This window comes from Mus caroli, chromosome 4 (genome assembly GCF_900094665.2).
Source record: "Mus caroli chromosome 4, CAROLI_EIJ_v1.1, whole genome shotgun sequence".
Taxonomy (NCBI): domain Eukaryota; kingdom Metazoa; phylum Chordata; class Mammalia; order Rodentia; family Muridae; genus Mus; species Mus caroli.
The window spans coordinates 112,981,923-113,006,911 of NC_034573.1; the positions used below are offsets into that span (position 1 = coordinate 112,981,923).

The following is a 24,989-nucleotide window of genomic DNA, read 5'->3' on the forward strand; positions in this document are numbered from 1 at the left end:
CTTTGTAGACCAGGCTGGCCTCGAACTCAGAAATCCGCCTGCCTCTGCCTCCCGAGTGCTGGGATTAAAGGCGTGCGCCACCACGCCCGGCCTTTAGAATCACTCTTGACTGTGTCGCCCATTAGGCGAGCATAACATCGCCTTAGATTCAAGAGCCCCTTCGCCTGTGTAAGAACTGTGTCCCACACTTTCCCCTACACGCAATGAGGCTTCCTGTTCATGAACCGGGGTGTCCATCCAACACTTCCCCGGGTTCAAGGATAGACTGGAATGTGGAGAAAGGCGACGAATCACGCAGGGTCCAATGCTGGCATCTGATAGGGGTAGGGGACCTGTTAGTTTGGAGGAGCGCTTACTATTCATTTTCTGTTTTGGGCATTATCGTGTTAGGAGGGGAAAATGTTAGGCTTCCTCCTCTCTCGGTGCCCTTGAACTTCATCCCCGCTTCCCCGAAGCCGCAGTACTCCACAAGCCCGGCTCCACTCGGCCTGCTCCAGAAAGCAGACTGCACCTGCTCCCCAATTGCTTCAGACCTGGGTCGGTCGAGGAATCAGAGTTCCCCTAAATGACAAGTGGGCGGCTTGGACCTGAAGGTCTCCCCCACCCCCCACCCCCGGCGGGCGGGGCAGGCTCACTCGCACTCCCTCCCGGCCCTGCCCACCTGCCTCTCCCACCCGGGACGCGCCTCCCTCCCTCAGCCCAGTGCCGTGAGCTCCGCGTCTCCGCTGCTGTCTTCTCCCGCCGGGCCGGATAGGATCCGAGTCGGAGCATGGAACCAGGGCAGCCCCGGGAGGCCCGCGAACCCGGGCCAGGGGCAGAGACCGCCGCGGTGCCGCGCTGGGAGGAAGCCAAGACTTTCTATGACAGCCTCTCGTCCAAGAAGAAACCCAAATCGGTAAAAGTAGGGCTTGGATTTGGGGGGACACGGGAAGGGCCATTTCTAGGGACGGGTCTCAAGCCCTCTGGAAAAGGGACTCGTGGAACCCCTCCAGAAGGTGGCACGGCTCCTCCGCCCCAGAATGTGCCCAGCAGTTGGCTGGAGTTCCAGTTTATTTTGGGAGCTCTGCTATAGTGGCAGTGCCTCCGCACCCCCTCCCCCCCAATCCCAGGCTCAGGTTCTACTCCAGAATACCCCTCCCCCGTGCTGTCATCAGGGGCCTATCCCCTCCGGCGCTGGCAGCCTGAACGCGCGGACTGCACTTGTTGGCAGAGCTGGTCAGCAACCCGGGAGCAGCGCCCTGGGCTCTGTAACTCGTAACTCGACTCTGGGAACCCGGTTGCTCGCTGGGCTCTCAGATCTCCTCCATCTGTGCAGTCAGCTCAGCTTCCTGGCCCAAGCCTCTGCGTTTGGGCTCTAACTGAAGACCCAGACCCCGGGAGATCAGGTCGTTCTCCCTGCATCTTAAAGGAACGATTACTTGCTCTAAGCTCAGGGCTTTGCTCCGAGGCTCTGAGCTCCCAACGCTGACCTTTGCACCTTAGACATTGCTTCTGATCTCAGTGGTGGGATCAACCATTTGCAACTTCACACAGAGGCAAGCATTCCTCTTCCTCTGTTAGGAAAGTTCATGATACCTTAGCGTTGTTCACGCCTCTCCACCTTAGACCCAGGAACTTGGGCAAGGGATTGAGAATAGAAACTGACCCAAAGGGGTTACACAAGGACTTCCAGTCCGACCTTAAAGCATTCCACTGCTTCACTACAATGACTTTACCCAGGAGGCCACCCCATCCACAGTCACCTCTAGGCCTTGGCTCATCCTGGTGACAGAGATATTAAGCTGTGGTCTGCCTGTCTCAGGAGTTTGGAGTGTGACCACGGAGGCTCTAGAGATGGTGGATTCTCAGGTAAAAGATCCTACATGCTGTGGGAGCACTGGGGAGGGGGTGACTGCCACTGAGAAGGCTTTGGGATAATGACTTTTGAGCTGATCTTAAAGCTTCAGTGGGTGGGATCTCCTGGGAGGGTGGGAGGGGCAGAGGAATGAGTGAAAAGCAAGAAGCTGTCTTTGAAGCTCTCAAGAACTTGTTCAGAATTCATACTTAGACATGCAGGATCATTGGGGGAAGTGTTATAAAGACTCAAAAGGCTCCCAGCCAAGGGACCCCTCTGACTGAGTACCTTGTGAAAGGGCCAGAACCTTATTTAGTGGGGCTAAGGCTTTCACGCTGGGTTCTGTGGAACCCTGTGTCTCAAGCAGTCTTCAGACCTGTGAATCCTTTCTTCTTAGAAAAAATACTTTAAATATTTGAAAATAAAGCAGCTCTTCCCATGTTCAAGTATTTGGGGGTACAAACTGGACTCTCTCAAAACTGTGCAGAAACATAAAAATAAATTGGTTGGATACTGAAACTTCTTGTGTCTATGGTGGCGACCTAACCCCTGCTTTCAAACTGCTGGGGTTTTCTTGTTGTTGTTTTGTTTGTATGTTTGTTTTAAGATGTATTTATTTCATGTATGCGGTTACACTGTTGCTGTCTTCAGACACACCAGAAGAGGGCGTTGGATCCCATTATAGATGGTTGTGAGCCACCATGTGGTTGCTGGGAATTGAACTCAGGACCTCTGAAAGATCAGTCAGGGCTCTTAACTACTGAGCCATCTCTCCAGTTCCCAAAGTGTTGTTTTATTGATTAGTTTTGTAACAAATGCACTCATATAGATAGATATAAGAGCTGAATTGTAAAAGAGATTTATAGCAGTTATATACTTGGCTTACCCATGTTGGGGGGGGGGGTTCTGCCTAAGAATTCATTTAACTAAATGGTCAACCTACCTTTAAAAATATCAGCATCATAAAGGAACTGTTGCAGGATCTTTATTATTATTATTATTATTATTCTTTAGCAGAGATTAATTTGGTTCCACTTTCATTTTATGAAAATCACACTAGGCTGTTTATCGGGTGGATTGAAAAGGGCAGGTCTGGCAGCAGTCTTGCTAATGAGATAGCAAAGCTGGACAAATAATGTCTGGTCCCAGGGATGGAGAGGAGAGACTGCTGAAAAACAGGAGAGAACCTTCAGTATTCAAAAATCCACTTCCTCCCTGAGCATCAGAGAACCAGGCCATGATCAGTCATGTCCCTCCATCGGCCTTGAACCCTGGTCTGATTAGGTGAAGTTCCCAGCTCCTGTCTTTCCTGCCATAGCCCCTCCTCCCATGGGCTATTTTGGGGGTTGTAAGCCTCATGGGCCCCTTTGGGGCCTGGCCTGGCCTCATTTTCATTCCCAAGAGCTTTAGTAAAATATTTAACCTAGTGAAGATCATCAGAGACCCTCATCTCTTGGGGTCAGGGGCCTTCACCCAGAGCTATCCTGTCCTCGTCTCTCCCATCCCTCCTGTGTCCTTCCAGAAATAACAGCTTCTTTGGCTACATTCCTATCTTGAGTGCAATAGACAGATTGTTGGTCTAAGTAGGAGCTCCACAGGCAGGCCAGTGGGGCCGAGCTGCTCTCTGTTCATTCTTCCACCCTCATCCCCAAGCCATAGCGATTAGCCTAAATCCCAGAGAGCTGGCAAGACCATGGCTCCCTGCAGCTCAGTACTCCCAAGCTGAGACCCTGGTTGTTCTGACCCAATCCCTAGCCTGGAATGGACTTTCTGATTGGGGTGCACACATAACTTGGATGCTAAGAAACCTGGACAGGCACAAGAGGGTTAGTCTACAAGGGCTCAGCTTCTCTGGGCTCTGTACAGATTTAGTTACCTGTTTTTTCAGACCCACTTGGAGGCTGGACAACCTACCCCTGTAGGTTCCTGAGGCCCACCTCAATTATGTTGTAGCAGAGTGACTTGGATAGGAGACAGAATCCTGTCCTGGGAACCATCATTTTTCAAGGGAAGAGTATCCCACCATAAAACCGCAACAGTATTAGAATACAACGCTTCTTGTCATTTAAAAAAAAAGATTTATTTATTTATTTATTATATGTAAGTACACAGTAGGTGTCTTGAGACACCCCAGGAAAGAGCATCAGATCTCATTATGGATGGTTGTGAGCCACTATGTGGTTGCTGGGATTTGAACTCAGGACCTTTGGAAGGGCAGTCAGTGCTCTTAACTGCTGAGCCATCTCTCCAGCCTTCAGCTTGTTGTCATTTCTTCCAAACATGGAAAAGGAGGCTGGGATGTGTCCAGGCAAGTTGTTAAAGTAAAAGATGGAGGCTTCTGGGAGGATCACATCAAGGAAACTTTACGTGGGCAGAGGCCAAACAAGAGGCTTAAGATCTCACCTTGACTTTTTGTGTGAACAATAAATACCCTGACCCTCTCTAACCCTCTTTCCTCATCTGTGAGAGGAAAGTAGACACTCCAGAGGCCAAGGCAATCAAGACACTTTTCTTGCAATGGCCAGGAGTAGGATCTGAGAGTCTGATTAACCCACCCAAAGGAAACTCAACACCAGTCAGGGCTGTGGGACCGAAAGTGAAGAACAAGGCTTTGATTGGCTGCATGGTCTGGAGCCAGATTCAGACCCTGCCTGAAGTGGATGGGAAAAAAATGGGTTCTCTGTCTCTGCAGGAATGATAGAGTTCTGTCCCTAAGGTGCCCAAGTGCTGATGAGGTTGTGAAATGCCCAGCCAAGAACACACTGGCGGGGGCTGGAGAGATGGCTCAGAGATTAAGAGCACTGACTGCTCTTCCAGAGGTCCTGAGTTTAAATCCCAGCAACCACATGGTGGCTCACAACCATCAGAACAGCTACAGTGTACTCATACACATATACATAAACACACACACACACACACACACACACTGGCACACAAGTGGTCAGAAACTGGCTAAAGTATTGGGCTGAGCTTTGGAAGAGGGATACCATCTTCACCTGCACCATCTTGGTTAAAGTTAAGTGCCAAACATAAGCTGTGGCCAGCTACACAGCTTTGTGGAAATTTTTATTTTTCCATTCCTATTCTGAGAGGCTCTGAGGCTTTACTGGCCATTATCTACAGGAAACTGCTTAAATTCATTAAAACTAAATCAATTTAGAGACCAGGAGATGGCTCTGTCAGTAAAGCGCCAGGCATACAAGCACAAGGAACCTGAGTTTGGCTCTCCAGCAGCTGTATAAAAGCCATGCGTGACCGTGTGGATGATCGAGCTGGTGGCTTAGTGAGAGACCCTGCTTCAAAACCAAAAAATACAGTGGAGAGTAATAGAAGACACCTGACATCCACTTCTGTGCTCCACACACAAACATGCACTCACACACACATACACCCATTCACTTTTTTTAAAGCGAGTGAAATTAGAACTCAAATCTTCATCATCACCAGTTACATCTGAAGTCACTACACAACTACAGAGCACAGTTTATAGAGCATTTCCATAAAGTCCTGTCTTCTAGAGCCGCCCAAGTCACAGAGAAGTGCTGCCAATGTGTTCCCTGAACATTCATACTCTGATTTTCCAGAGATTAGGAAGGGTCCAGTAGCTGTCCTCGGCGGCATGCTCCTCTCCCCGTCCTCTAAAGGATACCAGGAATATCTGCATGGATGAGCCAGAAGCTCTTTGGGGACAGAACTCAAACCTATCTTGCTTCCTAACATCCCCAGCTTAGCATCACTCAGTGCTGCCAATCAACTGGAGCCTAGCAGTAGGTTGAATACATCATCCACAAGATTATCATGAACAAGCAGAATGTTAGGTCCACTTAAAGGTCTTGCCTTCTACTTGAGACCCTCTCTTCTTACCTATAAACTAGGGACCATGATGGTAGGACTGTCCCATTCACAGAGAAGTGGTGTCCATGAGTTTCCTGCACACCCATATTCTGATAATCCCCAGAAATCAATCAGGGTCCAGCTGCTGTTCGTGGTGGCACACTGTCCGTGGTGGCATGCTCCTCATCCTATCCTATGTGTTGGTCCATTTTGGGTTACTGTATCAAAGTTCCACACACTGGGCTATTTATACCGTAAACAATACAGATGTCTTTCTTGCAAGCTGGGGAGGTTGGGTGTCCAAAATTAAGGTGCCAAAAGAGTGGGGTCCTCTTCCTCACTTAAAGGTGGCAGTTTCCCACTGTATCTTCACATGGCGGGAATACTCAAAGCAAACTCTGTTATCTTTTTTTCTAAGCTCTAACCACTCTCAAAGGCCATACCCTTAAATGCTATCTCATTCAGGATCAGATTTCGACATGAGATTTGGGGGAGGGGATACATTCAGATTTATCAGCTGAGAAGCATTGCTAAGACCCTCTTTCAAGGGGCTCCTTTGAAATCCAGGCCCCTACCTGTCCCTCTCGGCTTGTCTATACTCTCTCTGCTCTGGCCTCTGTTCACCTTTGTGACAGCTTCTGGTTTGCATTCGTCAATCCTTGTGGCCTCTTCCTTCAAGGCCTCCTCTCCCTTAATGCCTTCTCCTGGAGGCCAGTCACTGAGACCTTGCCTCCACTTTGTCACTGATGCCTACCCCTTAGTTCTGTTTGCTTGTCTTCTCCCCCATCCTCTGATGAGCTCCGAGGACAGGAGTCGTATCTTCCAACCAGAACCCTTCCTCAGCAGAGCTGGGTGAGGGCAAACTCCATAGAGGAACCAACTGAAGCGGCATCCCAGAGCAAGAGCATGAGATAACCAGACAGAGGGTATAGGGTATTTCCTGTACACCATAAGCCAAGGGAGCATCACACTCCAGAGTCAAAGGACAAGGGCAGTGTGCAAAAACGTGAGCAAAACGAGGTTGCGCAAAGCTGGGGAAGAGGAAGCAGAGGGTAGAAAGGAAAGAGAGGTCTGTTGCAAAGGATTTCTTGTTCTGTAGGAAAGGCTGTCTGCTTGACTCTGCACAAGAGATGAGCTGTGATCCCATCTGCACTTTAGACAGATCCCTCTGACAATTTGAAGAGGATGATAGGGCACTGGACTGTGGAAGAGAAGAGAGAAGTGGGTAGATTCCAAGCATGGGTGGCTTAGACCGTGAGTCGGTGAGGAAGCGAATGGGAAGGCAGCGGGAGTGAAGGTTTACCTCCTGGCTTCAGTTGTCTGATCACGAAGTGGTGATCTGGATGAGTAGGTGTGGAACTGGACACAAGGTGAGGAAAGGGGGAAGAGGCTGGCTTTGGGGGTGAGGGTGAGGGATTCTGCCCCAGGCACTGTAAGTTGGAGTGTAAGATGGAGTGACTGGGGCAGTTAGATATGTGAGTCTGCAGCTCAGGAAACAGACCCAGGTTGGCGATATTTTTTTCTTATATAATTACTGTGTTTCTGGGCACTAATTTCTTCCTGAGGGCATGCAGCTCTTCTCTCATAATGGAAACCATTTGGGAGTCATCTTAGTGTGGCCATACTTTGGCTTACATACATTGTACTAATTTTTCGCTGAGGTCCAGATGGCCAACAATATCACAAGCTCCCCGAGGGCATGCCCCTCCCTCCTATCACACTCCGACACAGGGAGCCAGTCTCCAGTAGGGTCCAGCCCAGAGTCTGCCTCTGCCCGAGCCGAGCCTCGGTCTTCCCCACATCCCAGGGTCCAGGAGGCGCTTGCATGGGTGCACCTGGCTCAGGATGAGATTGAGTGACAGCCTGTTTTACTGTCCCTCCCTCCTACAGCCAAAGCCTCAGAATGCGGTCACCATCGCGGTGTCCTCCAGAGCTCTGTTCCGAATGGATGAGGAACAGAGGATCTACACGGAGCAGGGCGTCGAGGAGTATGTGCGATACCAGCTGGAGCACGAGAATGAACCCTTCAGCCCCGGGCCCGCCTTCCCCTTTGTGAAGGTGAGGGAGTAGTTCGTGAAACCACCCCCCCCCACACACACACAATGCCTTTGTCAGAAGCTCTGCCTGGCAGAGGCAATCGCATGACTAGAGGACTGAGCCTTTGGGGAAAGAGGCCACCTTCCTTGGGACTGATGGAGCCCCAGGATGGGTAACCCGTTTGAAGAACTATCTCCCTCCATCTACCTTTAACAAGGTCCCACTCGATGGTGGGAAATAGCATTAGCAGGTGGTGGAGTGTATAGATCTCTAGCCTCCCCTCTCCTTCCTCACTGCACCCCTGATCACCGACTCCACTCATCAATACAAACTGGAGTTTGCTGTGTCCCTTCCAGGCCCTGGAGGCTGTGAACAAGCGACTTCGGGAGTTGTACCCTGATAGCGAAGATATCTTTGACATTGTCCTCATGACCAACAACCATGCTCAGGTGGGAGTTCGTCTCATCAACAGTATCAACCATTATGGTAAGCGTGGGGCAGGTGAGCATGGGACACCCTACCACACATATTCCCAAGGGGAAGCCACACTGCTTCAGGGTCAGGCTGGGTCGGGCTATCCTGGCTGCCATCCTGAACCTAGCATTGTGCTGCTCACCTGGCACTGTATTCCATTATGTTGTAATTTTAATCCCGGTCTTTTAAAACTAACAAGGCTGGGGCTGTAGTCCAACTGATAGAGTGCTTGCCTGGCAGGCAGAAAGCCCTGGGTTCAGTCTCCAACACTTCATAAAAACTAGCTATGTTAGTATAGTAGTACATGTATGTAATACCTCCACTGGGAAGATGAGGCAGGAATTCAAAGTCTTTCTATGCTACATAGTGAGTTCAAGGCCAGCCTGAAATACATGGGATGTGGCTTAATTGGTAGAGTGCTTGCCTGGCATGTATGAAGCCCTGGGTTGGTTCCCCAGCACTAAATTAAAAAACAAATAGAAAAACGGCATGGTGGTATAAAATCTGTAATCCCAGAACCGTGGAGGAGGCAGAGGACTCCGTAGTCTAAGCACAGGTTTAGATACATGTGATCCTGTCTCAAAATAGATACAGATGTACATGCATGCATACATACATATATACATACATCATACATACATACATACATCATACACACATGCATGCATACATGTATACATGCATACATACATACATCGTACATACATGCATACATACATACATACATACATGAGTGTAATGCTGTGTGTTGTGACACACAGCTTTAATCCAAGCCCTCCAGAGCCAGAGGTAGGTGGATATTTGAGTTCAAGGCCAGCTTGCCTTAAAAAGTGAGTTCCGGGATAGTCAAGGACTACACAAAGAGAAACCTTGTCTAGAAAAACAAACACCAACAAAAACCTGTAAAAATAAAACAAACCAGACTGATTTGAAATGCTGCCAGTGTTGGGGGATGCCGTCTCTGGCCGATTTCCGGCCACCCATGGTTGATCAACATAACCGGCTCATAAAATTCCTAAACATGTAATAACTGGCTCTTAAAAACCGGCACAAGCCAGCTGCAGCCCTCCCTCACTGGACAGGCTCCACTCCCTGTATAACTGGGAAAGGTGTTTACTGCCTCTCTGCCTCAGTTTCTCTACCTGTAGGAGACTAACAAGCTTCACAAGGCTAACAGGAGAGTCAGGGGCAGTTTAGAATAAAAGGGTGCTTCTCTTTTTAGTCCAGTTATGAATGAAAGCACTGAATCCCTCAGAGCAAGTTTCCAGTGAAGGGAATACATTCTTGTTTCCAGGACGACTTAGAACCACAGAGCAGAAAGGAAAATTGGACCTAGAAAGGCCGGAATCCAGGTCTTGGCGATCTCTCTCGGGCTTGTGTTTTCCCTGGGCCTCATGGGCTGTTGTCCTTCTTTAGAAAGCTTCATCCTTTGCTGTTGTCTGTAACTGAGTTCTCAGAAATCCGAATAGTTCCAGGCCCTCTTTTGGCTTCCACGGGGACCAGGCATGCACACGGTGCAGAGAGACACGTGCAGGGAAAACTCCCAAACACAGAATGTTTTTTAAAGGGGGGAAACCGTGGACTGGAGAGATGGCTCAGCAGTTAAGAGCACTGGCTGCTCTTTCAGAGGATCCGTGTCCACCCAGGTTCACTTCCCAGGACCCCACTGTCAGCTCACAACTGTGTGTAACTCCAGTTTCAGGGAATCTGATGCCGTCACACAGACATATATGCATGCAAAACACCAACGCACATAAAATAAAAGTAATGAAGTCACTTTTTAAAAAAAACGAGGAGAAACCACCAACACCAATCCACCCAGGTTTACAAGATCTCACTTCAAGCAGCCAACAACCCAGTTACGTGTTCATTTTAATTTACTTAATTTCTATGCAGGACCCTACTGTGTAGTTCCTGAGGCCAGGCTAGCCTCAGACTTGAGAGCCACTCGCCATAACCGTCCCAGCGTTGGGCTTTCAGACACTGCAGGCATGCACCACCCTTTGCTCCTGCCTCCTCCTCTGTGCTGGGATTAAAAGCATGTGCCGGGGGCTGGTGAGATGGCTCATTGGGTAAGAGCACTGACTGCTCTTCCGAAGGTCCTGAGCTCAAATCCCAGCAACCACATGGTGGCACAATCACCCGTAATGAGATCTGACGCCCTCTTCTGGTGTACTTATTTATAATAAAAAAAAGATCTAAAAAAAAAAAAAAAAAAAAAAAAAAGCATGTGCCAATATACTTGGCTTCACTACCTTTGTAAAAACCAAAAATCTAACTTGTGAGCATATGTCTGTGTCTGTGTGTGTAAGCCAGCGTTGTACGGGCCCTTTGAAGGTCAGGAGAAGCATCAAATCCCTTGGAGCTAGAGTTACAGATAGTTATGGGTTGCTATGTAGGTGCTGAGAACTGACCTTGGGTCCTTGGATGCTTTTAACCACCTCGCCACCTCGCCAGCTCCTATTCATTACTTTAAACACGTATTTCTTTATTTTGAGTTCTGGGAATGAAACCAGGGTCTCCGTAGACTGGGTTCAATCACTGAACTACACCACTCCTTAGTCTCCAGCTGGCATCTTATAGCACTGATTTCAAGTCGCTGACCATGAGGGTGATGTCAACAATATTTAACCACCTGGGGGTGGGGATAGGTGCTGACCAATGAGAAGAGGCAGGGCGCCATGCTTGACTGGGGCCTGGAGCACCACTGTGGGGTCAGATATTAACCCTTTCTGGTGTCAGCTGTGAGGGGAACGGCAGTCCTGCTTGAGGGACTTATGTAGTGATGGTAAATGAATGGCCTGAGGATAGCAGCCACCTGTCAGCCAGCAACTAATGCACAGCTTTTGCAGATTTGGGAGAAAGCTACCCAGGTTGGACTCTGATTGGCTCAGCTGGGTCCAGAGTCTGCCCCCGTCCAATCAGTATGACCAGGAAGACAGGGTCTCCAGTCCATCTTTTGAGGTTGTATGATTCCCTGACTAGGTGGAGAAGCTATGAGACAGGCGTTTTCTCCCACTACGTGGTCATCTTATTCCCTTGAAGGATGGAGATGGGGGATGCTAGGCTCAAACAGAGGTTCACTGCTGTCTCACCAGTCAGTTCAAGCACACAGAGACCATTATGGGCCATGAAGTTTGACCCTGGCCTCATCAGGGACTCTCTATCTCCACAGACCTGTTCATTGAGCGATTCTGCATGACAGGTGGGAATAGCCCCATCTGCTACCTCAAGGCCTACCACACCAACCTCTACTTGTCAGCCGATGCAGACAAAGTGCGAGAAGCCATCGATGAGGGTAAGTCAGAATGAGGCGGGAGAACATGGGTGGGGAGAACACCTCCCCACATATAAAGGGGTCCCACTGGTGAGAAGCCTGCTGCCTGGAGCTCTGAACAGGCACTGGGGTTGCCAAGGTAACTGCAAGGGAAAATATCCTAGGATCTGTCTTGTAAAGTGAAAACAAAACCCTACCTAATCCTCTTGCCCTTCTCCTGCCCTACAGTGCATATTCATCAGCATCACCTAGCCTCTGTTTCCATGGGAACTTCCCTTCCAGCCCAGAAAGCTACTGCTGCCTAAGATCCCTCTGGGCTGGTGGGAGCCGGGGTTCCTGTGTGGCCGGGAAGTTTCTACTCATCACTGGGCCAATAAGACAGAGGTAGCCCAGCCTGAGAGGTAAACTTCCAAAACCAGTCATTTCCCAGAGCAGGGCTGGCCAGTGCTAAGGTGAGATTAGAGGACTCTGTTACAAGTACTGATAATGAGAAGTCCATTCCATGTGCCCCGTTCAAGGGGCAGTTTGGGGGTGACAGCCATAGTCCCAGTCCTCCCAATAGGAGCCACAGACAAGAAAGAACTGGCTGCCCATTTATTTGTCGGGATGTGTTCTCAGGCTGAATGCTCAGGGTTCCTGTCAACTGCCCTCCATGTTGCCCCTTTGTCTGTGAGGCCTTGTTTAAACCAGGACCCAGAAGGCATCCCCCTAGACACATCAAACCCTTTGACTGAGATCTGGCGACTAGCTAACATATAGGTGTGCTTCTGCGCATCTGGAACTTGACCTTGGGTCTAGGGACAGGAGAGTGGTTAGGTGGATGTCCTGCTCAGAGTAGTGGGGCTCAGGTCATCTTGGCATTGGGTTGATGGAGCTGGGAAGGTATGTAGCCTGATACTCAGGACCTGGTCCTTCCCTGGACATCCTTAGGTCAGTGAACCTGCTGTGAGACCTGTACCGCTAACACTTCCTAGAGCTCTGCAGAAGTCTACATCTGTGACCCTAGATTCCTACTGGGGAGCAGGATAGACGTGGCTTTGAGCAAGATGAAGACCATTGAGGGGATTCAGCTGACGGTAGCCTGGAACCTTGGTCCCTGGTGGGGCATCCTTGCATGCCAGAGGAGCCCCGATTACAGAAAGTATATATTCATTACCACATGTAGCTTATGCAGCCTCCCAGGACCAAGCACAGTATCTCACAGCCTGAACCACAGTGGCTTCAATGCACCTGTGTACTTGGGAGCTGTAGACAGGGTGTCCATGTCCGTCCACCCCTACTGCAGTCTGAGAGCTTATCTTCATACAGACCTGAAAGAACCTGAATTTTACCTCGGTATGGAGGAGCTGTGTAATTTGGAGTCAATTGTGACGGAGTGACCATACCTCGAGGCTGGCTTCCCTATCTATTCTCCAGACAGAACAGTGGCATAGCAGTCCTGTGCTTCCAGGCAAGACTGGTGTTTAGATGTCCACACCAGATGTCTTCCGTGTTATTCAAATACCCTCATGTTAGCTGATAAACAGCTCCTCGGTGTCCATCCCAAGGACACCTCTAGAGCTCTCCACACAGATGATATTAATGACACTGATAGGGACCCTCACAGTGCTGCCTCAGAGCGATCGCCGATGCCTGTTGCAGCCAGTCTCCGCGCACTACCTACTTTAAAATGCTTTCAGTGAGTCCTTGATCGGCTTGCTGTTAGTCCTGCTGGGACAAGAATCAAATGGGATACCTTCTTGCCAAGGCTCAGACTATGTTCACCTCTCTCCACCCAGGGATTGCAGCTGCCACCATCTTCAGCCCCAGCAGGGATGTGGTTGTGTCCCAGAGTCAACTTCGCGTGGCCTTCGATGGGGATGCAGTACTCTTCTCCGATGAGTCAGAGCGCATCGTCAAGGCCCATGGGCTGGACAGATTCTTTGAGCATGAGAAGGCCCATGAGAATAAACCTTTGGCGCAGGTGCTACACATTTCCAGAACCCCTGAGTAACTCCTCATTCCCCGGAACCTGAACTGGCCTGAATCCTGGGCCAAACCCAGGCTAAGTTCACACACCCACCAGGTCCTCTTACTAAGAGCCAAGCCTTCTCTCTCTTTGGTTTGAAAAGAGTAAGTGTAACCCTGGCTGTCCTAGAATTTGCTTTGTAGACCAGGCTGGCCTTAAACTCAGAGATTCACCTCCCTCTGCCTCCTGAGTTCTAAACCTCACCTCTCTCACTTGGCTCCTTGCTCCTTTCATTGAGATGTCACCCCTTCACTAAGCCCCACCTCCTCAGTCAAGTGCCTTTCTCCACCTCTTGGGGTCTCCAGCGTCTTGCCAAGCACTTCCCTGCAGCCTCTCCTGTCTCCCTGCTGTTTCTCTCCAAACCCCTGTCTAAGGTCTCCATCACCTCTCAGAAGTACCCACACCCCATTCTGAGACTTGAGCCCTCTCAAAAGTTCCCACTCCTCCTCAAAAATCACACACACACACACACACACACACACACACACACACACACCACACGCGCGCACCTACTTTTTAACCCACTGTCCTTTCCCTGTGACCTTCAGCTCCTCTCTTGGGATACCCTTCTGAGTAAGGCCCCATTCTGCCAGAGGCTCCTGTTTCCTTCACTGGGAGACAAGAAGAACTCCCTATTGCACCCTCATAGGGACCCGGGGCCACCTCTTGTCATGCCATATGTGGCTCAGGGAACCTCACTGGCTCTTCCACTTCTAAATGCCTCTCTGAGAACAGATCGTGTCTTGGAGCTTGGTAGAAATTCCCTGTGGGTGGAGCTATGGGATTCCCCTCTGCTGGGAACTCCAATTTGAGCTTTTATAGAAATCTAGTTGCATACCGGGAGCAGGACACTTTCCCACTAAGTGGTTAACAGAGACCCAGAAGAGCACAGCTTACTCCAGGTTACCTAGCTAGGAAAATCCCTACCACTCGCAACCTACTTCCCTGGCTTCCAATTGCTTTGAGAATGAGCTACATTTGGCACCAAGAAGTCCTCTCTTCACATATCCTCAGCAATTTCATGGTTGTGGGCACTCTCCCTGACCCCAGAGCTTGAGCCCAACACCCTGAGCCACGTATGTGTATGTCCACAGGCAGGCTCAAATTCAGTAGCTACACACTGGCCCATCTGGCCCAGATGTTCACAGATAATAGAGTCTGTTCTGATTGGCAGGTGCCCAAGCCATCATTACAAGCTCATTCTAATTCCTTCTTTGCTGATGAGCACAGAAGACCACATTTACAGAGCTGTAGGACAAATTGCAGCTGGAGACATGAATGCACATCCATAGCAACAGTTGCCCTGGTTATGGTTTTTCTCACCCAACCCTAATCACATGAAGACAGATCCCAGACTAAGGTACCTACAGCCCTGTATGCACGCAGGAGCTAGAACAAGCAGACCAAACTACCAAAGGATTTGGAGGTTTCCTACCCAAACAGCCAATCACAGAGGCTTTAGGATGAAGGGGGAAATGTTTAGGAGAGATGAATTAATCTGCATCTCTCTCCCTTTTCCCACAGGGCCCCCTAAAGGGCTTCCTGGAAGCACTGGGTAGACTGCAAAAGAAATTCTACTCCAAGGGCCTGCGTCTGGAGTGCCCGATTCGCACGTATTTGGTCACCGCGCGCAGTGCAGCCAGTTCCGGAGCCCGGGCCCTCAAGACCCTGCGCAGCTGGGGCCTGGAGACGGATGAGGCCTTATTCCTAGCTGGAGCACCCAAGGGTCCCCTTCTTGAGAAGATCCGACCACACATCTTCTTTGATGACCAGATGTTCCACGTGGCTGGAGCTCAGGAGATGGGCACGGTGGCCGCCCATGTGCCTTATGGTGTGGCTCAGAATCCCCGGCGGGCTGCCGCTGCGAAGCAGTCATTAGGTGCGCAGTAGCTGAGCCACCTTGCTCCAGGTCCCCTGTCACACTTCTGAACTTCATCTGGTGAACTTTTCTGGCTCCTCGCAGTCCACCCTCCTGCATGCCGCCGTCAACCCTCGATGCCAGGTACTCTTAGAAAGTTATGAAAATAGAACCAGCAGTCTCAAAACCCCTTCGGGGCAAACACAGCCATGACCCTGGCTAAAAAGCAGGGCTCTGCAGGGTAGTCCGGCTGTCATGGAGAAATTGGTGGGAGAGAGAGTAGTGTGGTCAGAGAAGCCAGGATGCCAAAGGCTTGGAATGAAAAATGTCTCATGTAGTGCAAAGAACATTGTGTGAGAGTGGGTAGGTTTAACATCTAAAGCGGACCTAGCATGAACTGCATGCCTTAATTCCCGTTTCCTAAGCCTCATTTACTTCCACCTTTTAGGTGGTTTTCAATTTGTTCTTTAGCCAAAGAAGCTTGGTTTTATAGGATTAAGCACTAAATTAATCACTGTGCTGGGGCTGCTGGTACCTATGGCACCTGTGTAGATTACAAAACTAATGGCCTGGACATAGGCTAGATTCCAGCCCTTTGCCCCTCAACCCTGAAGCCCACCAAATGGGAAATATGCACAGCAATGCCCAGAAGCTCTGTATATACTTTCCCATGTTTAGAAACCACTGCACAAGATAACCTTTTGCTTGCTGTGATTTGCTAACCTGAGCCATGGAGAACTGCTACCTGGAAGGTTTGTCTGAAGACATGAAGGGAGGAATGTGACCCACATGCAAATTCTCCTGTAGCCAGCAGGGGGCACTGCAGGCTCTCCCTGGAGAAGGCTTTAGCAACTTACCAACTCTGGGCTCCCTTTGCCTTCAGCTTTTAGGCAAAGTTCAGTTAGTCCTGTCTGCCAATCTCCTCACCTCGGTCCTGGGTCTGCCAGTCACTTCCACCTGCCATGCTATAAGGAAGTTCTCCTAGCAGAGAAAGAACTCTAGCCCCAAATTTGTAGAGAGCATAGACTCTAAAGCAAGTCGTTGTCCAGACTGAACCTGAGGTGTAGGTGCTACAGATATGGGAAGGTCTGTTCTGAAACCAAAGATGCTAAGGAAGTGATCGCTTAGAGAGCAATGAGCTGAATGTGCACCAGCGTGATTCTGCTGTGGATAGTGAGCAGAAGCCAGTTAGAGCTACCCTGGAAGTGATACGCTGTCGTGGGGTGCCGTGCAAAGGATTCTGGGATGAGCTGACCTCCCTGGGAGGTATTAGCGATTACTCCATCTTTGCACGAATCTTCTCCACATGATGAGTGATGATCCACCTCCTCCTTTGCTAAGCAGCCCTGGAACTCAGAGGAAGGGTGGAAGAGTGGATAGTTGGTTCCCTGTGAAGACAAGAAGGGGCAAGCAGACATGATTGTGTGCGCTGACTACCTGGCTCCCACAGGGATTTCAGCAATGAGTGGATCCAGAAGCATCATCAGAGGGCCAGGAACTGCGGAGGGCCCGAGGAGAGGAGCCCAGAGGTAGGGTGAAGGGCAGCTGGGGACTCTAACCTCTGTCCTTCTAGGCATTTGAATCAGGATCTGAATGAATATGTGTTCTGGGCAGTGTGTCCCAGGGTGACAGCTGCAGGAAAGAGGAAGAAGGTGCAGGGACTCCCAGAAATGAGCACCAACGTGGCCCAGAAGAGAAACCCTGGGCCAGGCTTGCACTACTGTGTCTGTGGCATACAGAGGCTATTCCTGGAAGGAATGTGAGGTTGGCACCCACCACAGCTGCTTTATGGGGACACTGGCATTATTGCAGTCAGAAGGGCATGAGGTGAAGGTGTCTTTACACAGGGCCATTTTCATCATTATAACCAGGACCCTTCAGGACATCAGAGGAGGCCTGGGGATAGAACAAAGTCTGTAAGGGGATTCCTGCACTATTGGTACCCCACGCCCAGCCAGAGATGCTCTGTGCCCTAAGAAAAGCTGCAACGAAAGGAAATGGGGAAGAGAGAGGAAGCTCGGCCTCAGGACACTTCCCATCTTCACTGGGTCACACAACAGCCCTTGAAGGATCTCAGCAGAGGCTCACAGTGATCACAAGAAGCTTGTAAGGATGTACAGAGCAGAGGCCCACAGACTGTCCTTACATTGTCCAGTCAGAAAAGACCCATGTACTGTGAAGACAGCACCAGATGTTGCTGATTTGGGATCTGGGATACATGATATCTAGTGCCCACGGCCTGGTCATGAAGGCTGCAAACGCTCCCAGGTTTCCCAGGAAACAGGAATGGTGCCATGCCAGAGCAAGAAGATAAGGTGCAGGAAAGGGCTGTGGCTTTCACTGGAGCCATCGTTAATAGATACGGACAGCGCTTGACAGTGCAGAACGGTCCAAATTCTATTACTGAAACCACAGATGAGCATCTTGGTCCTGGACAAAAGCTTTTGAGGCTAGAACAATGGGCCAGACGTCCTTGGGGCAGGCTCTAGCTGCAGCCAGACAGTCTTCCTGGTGACCCCCCGAGCTGAAGAGGAGCCTGGCAGCATAAAGCTTTATTTATTGATTGTGTTACCAGGAGATTTAAAAACCTACTGAACAACAAAAGCCCCAGGCGAAGCTCAGACTGCAGCACTGGGGTAGAGGAGACACCGCTCCCAGAACACTGGACCCCTTTAGCAGGAAGTACCACATCCCTAGGTCTGGCAGGACACTCCTCCTAGAAAGTGCTTGCCAACAGAATTCCAGGCCCAGTAGAACGGTCACTCAGCAGAACAGTAGCTCTGCTTGTTATTAAGCATGGAGACTGTTAAGATTGCCATAGAACTCCCTGCAGGGGAGGGAGGTGTAGTTGGACATCTGGCTCAGTTGGTAGAATGCTTGCCTACTGAACACAAAACACTGGATTCAACTCACAGCAATGCATACACTGAATATGATGGGGCACACCTATGCTTCCAACCCTAGAGAGATGAAGGCAGGAGGAATCAGAAAGTCAAGGTCAGCTGCGCAGCCAGTCCACAGCCAGTCTGGATTACATGAGACCCCATCACAAAAAGAAGGAAGCAAACTTTCCCCTTCATGATGGCCCAACTGCATTCGTGGGAATGGAGCAGAATATGTTCGAAAGAAAATGGAAGCTAGCAAGATGTTCAAATCCAAAATGGACTTGATGTTTGCACCTCCCCATTCAATTAGTGTGTATCCATGCAGTCAAAGCAATGATCAGAATGTCAAATGTAGTAAATAGCTCTGCCCCAAGCCCCTGGGTATCCCTTGATAATGTCAGCTGCCCACTCCCCTCCACTGGAAATGCATTTTATGGTAATCCAGCCTGCCTGAGGATAGACCAGTACAGTGGCCCCTGTCTACTCCCTTGAGGTATCGGGGCCATACAGATTCATGGAACTACCATAATTTGCTCAATGTTACCCAGCTACCAGATGTCAGTGCTGGGACACCCTCACAATGGAATGTTCCAGAGTCCACTACAAACATGGTAAGCCGTCCTACCTACTGTCACGGTTGTACATCATGTCACTAGCCCATCATGATAGTCCCCCTTACAAAGCCCAGGCGTGGCCTTGGATTCTGCAGGCAGCATTTCAGGACCCTGTCCCAGCTGGAGGTGCATGAAAGCTGGAACCTGATTTATTAACTGCTCTAGAGGACCATCGCTTTCCAACAGGTGTGCATGGTCTTTGATGGTCCTTCACTGATGCTATGGTAGGGCTCCAAGGAGGCCAGCTTCTCACCTGTCTCCAGCGGAATATGAGGATGAGAAGGAGGAGGAGGACCATTGGCCCCATGGCTGGCAACTTCACTGAAAAGGGTTCCTGAGACACAATCCTGGGTTCTACCCTTAAGGCAAGGTGCAGAGACCTCTCCTGCCAGTAGGTGACACTGCAGGCTGGCACGCAGCTGCCCCTGTAGTGCCTGGCTTATTTCTCTCTCCTCCTATGCTACTGATTACTGTGCTGGACTCTAGCAGCCAGAAAGGACTTCAGGTGCTCTGACAATGTTCGTGAAACATCTCTGTATGATGAGCTGATGGCTCTCACCGAAAACCACTGTGATGGTGTGTGTGGAGAAACACCTATGGATGTGCCCCTCTGTACGGACTGAGTATGCGTTTACGGGTGTAATAGCTCATGTTTCTCTGCTGAGGACTCCTGTGTGCAAGTGTGTCTGTCTCAGTGTATCATGCACGCACACTTGCAAGCTTGGAGTGTGTACAGACAGTTCAGTTATCTGAGGATCCTGGGCCCCACTTGCTGATGACCAGCATCGCTCCTGGGGACTCACATCATTTCATGGGCATTGCATGCGCATCACCTGAGGCCCCCGAGGCCAGACCTCTCAGTCTTCCTCTCTAGCTTTCTGCTTCAGTTCCACTTCTGTTGCCTCTGACCTCTCTGCCTCCTACCCCTGCGGCTTTGGGGAGGAAGTGGCAGGATCTGCCCCCACCTGACTCAATCTCCACGCATCTCATCCCTCTTCCCAACAGTGCCAGGGTTAATATGGTCCCATTAGGAGCTACCTTGCGGCCACCAATAGGAAAGCTGACTTCCTTCTGGGTTTCCTGCTCTTGCCAGACATGCTTTATCTATGACCTTGATTGGGAAGTGTCTCCCTGATGCCCCTCCCCCTCACCTCCCCCCACATCCAAGAGGGTCTAGAGATTGAATGAATCATGTTTGCAAAATAAGACGAACCAAAACTCTGCCGAGCAGTGTCTCACACTCCTGGCCAAGGCTGAATATGCCTCTGTGGCTGCCTGCCACTGCTCAAGGCTAAACTTGGAGCTGACACTGATCACAAAGTTGCCAAGGTCATTGCAAACATACTGTGTGTGTGAGGGGTCACAAACGCTATGTCTACAGGAGCCATACAGGAGATAGGCACAAAGAGCACTGGGCAAGGTCTTGAGAAGAAAAATAGCACCAAGAATCCAGCATACCCTTGCCACATAGGAATTTGGGCTGGTGGGCCCTGGTGTTCCATCTTTTGTTTTGTTTTGTTTCGTTTCGTTTCGTTTTCTGAGAAATTAGAAATTTGAACTTTCAATTATTGGCAACCATTTCAAGTTTAGAAAACTTTATACAGGCCAAAAGGAGCTTATGTTGTTAGCCAAATCCACCCCTCCAATCTCCAATTTGCTCATTCTGGCTGAAGCCTAGTGAATTAGAATTTTTAGACCCAAGTTACTGAGGATGGAAGGGACATTACTCTCAGAATCTCAGCTTGGGTTTTTAAGAGACCATAGATATGCCATAAAATATCCCTGGTGTTTTAAGTGCTGGGATACAAGCAGGGTTTGGAAGTGCACACCTGTTTTCCCAGCACTAAAGAACCTGAGATTGGAGGATGCTAAATTCAAGGCCAGCCTGGCCTACATATCAAGACTCTATTAGAAAAAAAAAATGAATGATACTGAATATGGTTGGTGGTACACGCCTTTACTCCCAGCACTCTTGAGACAGAAGTAGATGGATCTCTGTGAGTTCAAGGCCAGCCTGTTCTACTTAGCAAGCTGCAGGATAGTCAGCGCTACACAGAGAGGCCTTGTTTTTAAAATAAAACAAGCTGGGTGTGGTGGCCCATGTCTTTAATCCTAGCACTCATGAGGCAGAAGCAGGCAAATCTCTGAGTTCAAGGCCAGCCAGGGCCTCAGTCTGTCTCTCAGGTCTTCAGAGTGAATTCCAGGAAGCCCTGGAAACAGGAAAACCCTGTCTTGGATAAACAAGCAAGCAAACAAACAAGACAAGACAAGACAAAACCTGAATGAATGGGCACAAACTTCACTTTTAAAATAACACACTTATAAACCTAACTTCCAATTTCCTCTTTCAACAATGTCTGAGTATCCTCTCTTTAGAGCAAGATCAAGGATGAAGCCCAGACCTAACAGCGGCCCCTGCCTGTCCCGGTTCTCTGCTGCCCTGGGCTGCTCCTGACCGTCTGCCTTGCTGTTTGGCATAAACCCCCAAGAGCCTCCTTGAAGAGCTAGAGCGTGTGCTGCTTTGTCTCTGTGACATCCTTATCTGGGACAAGAGTGGGCACACACCTTTCTTAGTGCTGGGGGGGTCAGGGGTCGGGGGCTGCTCTGTCCACTCTTTTCCTGGTCAAACAACAAAGGATGCTACATGCTTATTACCGTGAGTTTCTTCCTCAGGCTCATGCTATGCCTTCGTTTTACAAGGGCTTCAGCTTCTTAAAAGCCACTCAAATAAATAGCCATTCAAATACATTTATATTGTCCTGTTTTCTTCCTTCCTTTTCTTCCTTTTTTTTTTTTTTTTTTTTTTTTTTTTTTAGAGTTCATTATAAGTGAAAAATCTAGGGGTTGGTATAAGCCCTAAGAAATCTAGCCCTGTCATCATTTTGAGACAAGTCTTACAGGTGCTCGACAAGCTCTGTCCCAGCACTGTGGGACAGTTTTCTGAGTCACTCCTGGAATTGGAGTTACAGGTAGTTGTGAGCTGCTGTGTGGGTGCTGGGAATAGAAACTGGATTATCTGGAAGAATGCGCTTAGTTTCTGAGCCATCTCTCTAGCATCCCTCTCTCTCTCTCTCTCTCTCTCTCTCTCTCTGTGTGTGTTTTGTTTTAAAGATGTATTTATTTATGAATGTGAGTACACTGTAGCTGTCTTCAGACACACCCGAAGAGAGCATTGAACCCCATTACGGATGGTTGTGAGCCACCATGTGGTTGCTGGGATTTGAACTCATGACCTCCAGAAGAGCAGCTAGTGCTCTTAACCACTGAGCCATCTCTCCAGCCCTCATTTTGTTTTTTAGACAGGTGGGGTTTTTGGTCTTCAGGTTTGTTTTTGTTTTTATTTTGTTTTGTTTTCTGTATAGCCCTGGTTATCCTAGAACTTGCTCTGTAGACCAGGCTGGCCTTGAACTTGGAGATCTGCCTCTGCCTCCTGAGTACTGGGATTAAAAGTATGAGCCACCAACCCCTGGCTCTTTTTCTTTCTGTTCTTTTGCCCAAAGCCAAGCGATAAGGTGGACCACTCTACCTTTAATCCTTGCATAGGCAGGTGGATCTTTGTGAGTTTGAGGCCAGCCTGATCTACAGGGCAAGTTCAAGGCCATTCAGGGCCTCCCAGTGAGGCATGCTTTCCCTGATGCTCTGGGCTTCCTCACTCTCACTGAACTCCCCCATCCTTCCACCGTGAGGCTCCTTACAAATGGCACAGCTTTCCGTTTTCTCCCTTCCTCTTCTATCTTCTACCAGCTGTCTGGATTTACAGCTTGCTTGCTCTGTTGGTTTTCTCTTAGGTCTTTAATAAAATTGTCCTCAAACTTCAGAAAGAGAAACTAGGTCTTGCCATTTAGCTCAGGCAAGCCTCAAACTCAAAACCCTTCTGCCTCAAATTTCCCAAGTTCTGGAATCTCAGACATGAGCCACCAAACCTTGGCTCGAAATCCAGTGACTGAGGTTTCTCTATAGACCCCTGCTTCATGAGGGGAAAGTCAAGGATGGTGGATGGAGCCCCAGGAAGGCAGGCTTCTCCTTGTCAAATTGACAGGATCTGGAATCATGTTCATTGAGCCACAACCCCAATTCAGTGAGGGACGATTTACACAACCATGTAAATATCAGAAGTGAAGCAGGGTGGCCCATTGTGGGGGTTGGCTACCACATTTCAGGCCTCCTTCTGCCTCCTGTACCAAGAAGCACTTCCTCTGACTAGACCCAGTGTGTCCCCTTGATTCTCTGACTTTAAGTCTGATCACCCTCCACCCCCCTCATACCTGGTCCCAGGGATGGGGAGGCATGTGATCTTCTCCTTCCTTCCTTGTATCTCAAGTCCAGCAGGTGACTTCAGGAGCCTTAGAGCCTCCATCTTGGCCAATGTCACAGCACTGTGTGTTCAGATGTCTTGATGACATTGAGACATTTGAATAGTGTCCATCCGATAGTGACACTGGAACTATTCACAGCTGTTTGCAGCCAGGGGATCGTGCCCACGGCAAGAGAAACAGCTGGAGTAGAGGACAGGTGGAGCCGAACACCTCCTGTTCTGTGGGTATGCTGTTGTGACTGAACCCTCTACTTTCCAAAATGCTCTCAAAACTGGATTTGAGAACAAAAGCCCTGTGACAATGCTGTGGCTTGAAGCTGGGGGTGGGGGTAGGAGAGCAACAGGGTAGAAAGCCCCTGAGCATTGTCCTTCCTTTGTGCCTTTGCTTCCTACTTGCTGAGCTCATGGGTGACCCAAGGGTTACACAGTCTTCTTCTTTTCTTTTGCTTATTGGCTGTGCTTTAACTCCCCAGTAGGTCACTTGGAGAACAGACACCTTTGGTAACTATGACCATAGTTCATGAGGATTCTCTGTGTTCTTTAAAGATATGTTTAGGACTAAATAGATGGCTTGGTGGTTAAGAGCACTTGCTGCTCTTGCAGAGGACCCAGGTTCAGTTCTCAGCACCCACATGGTGACTCACAACCATCTCTAATTCCAGTTCCAGGAGATTCGATGCCCTCTTCTGACCTTAGAGAGTGTTGTGCTATTCAACTGGCCTAGAGCCCAAGCTGACTTCAAGCTTGTGACTTACGAGCCTGAATTAGCCTCCTGGATACTGGCGTTTTCATCATGTCTTTCTATATCGTATTATGGAAACATGCAAAGATAATAGATGCTCATTGTTCCTACCATCAGAACGACAGCTCTGTGAGGTTTTGTTTGTCTTTTGTTTGTCGAAATAGGGTCTGACTTGCAGCTTTGGCTATGCTGGAACTCCCTCCCTACATAGACTAGACTGACCTTGAACTTACAGAGATTTGCCTCTTTGAGTGGTGGGATTTAAGGGCATATACCACCATGTGCAGCCTAGGTAGTATATTTGCAATAGCTGGATTTCACTATCAGACTGTGTGTGTGTGTGTGTGTGTGCACGCGCATGCTTCATGTATATTGTCATATAGTCCATGATAAATATGAATAACTTTATAAGTCAATTAAAACATTATTTCTAAGCCAGGCAGTAGTGGTGAATACCTTTAATTCCCTAATCCTAGCACTTGGCAATCTCTGTGTTCAAGGTCTACAGAGTGGGTTCCATGACAGCCAGAGCTACACAGAGAAATTCTGTCTCACTTTCCCACAAACATTATTTCTAGCCAAGTGTTGAGGCACACATTTTTAATCCTAGCATTCAGGAGACAGAGGTAGGCAGTTGGGGCTGGGGCTAGCTGTCTACATAATAAGTTCCAAGCCAAGTTTATATCGTGAGACTGTCTCAAGTTAAAAAAAAAAAAAAATTCCAGCCGGGCAGTGGTGGCGCAAGCCTTTAATCCCAGCACTTGGGAGGCAGAGGCAGGCAGATTTCTGAGTTCAAGGCCAGTCTGGTCTACAGAGTGAGTTCCAGGACAGCCAGGGCTACACCTGTCTCAAAGAACCAAAAAAATCCATAAATGGGTAATCCAGTGATTATGAGGGCAGTGTCACATAATAACAGCGAATGGAGTCAACAATTTATGCAAGTGAATTAATTTCATTCTATGAAGTAGGTGCTATTCTGAGCATCCCTTTATTAGCTAAGATAACTCACACAAGGTCCAAGCTAGCACGTGGCAGAGTTAAATGTCTGCTTCAGGATCCAGGGGGTGATTCACACCTCCAGTTCTGGCACTCTGAGGCAGAGGCAGAAGGA

General features: G+C 49.2%; 1 protein-coding gene across 2 annotated transcripts; it reads left to right on the top strand.

The window, feature by feature from the left end:
* The first annotated feature begins 686 nt into the window (after positions 1-686).
* Positions 687-20,765, top strand: Nt5c1a (5'-nucleotidase, cytosolic IA). 2 transcript variants are annotated; one of them, XM_021160968.2, is made up of 6 exons: positions 687-895; positions 7,559-7,726; positions 8,062-8,191; positions 11,355-11,477; positions 13,235-13,419; positions 14,989-20,765. In XM_021160968.2, the coding sequence occupies exons 1-6, from the start codon at positions 770-772 to the stop codon at positions 15,352-15,354; spliced, it is 1,098 nt and encodes a 365-aa protein (XP_021016627.1). In that variant the 5' UTR covers positions 687-769; the 3' UTR covers positions 15,355-20,765. The 2 variants fall into 2 exon arrangements, with proteins under 2 accessions (XP_021016627.1, XP_029332465.1); XM_029476605.1 differs by lacking the exon at positions 687-895 and adding an exon at positions 1,576-1,848.
* The last annotated feature ends 4,224 nt before the right edge of the window (positions 20,766-24,989 follow it).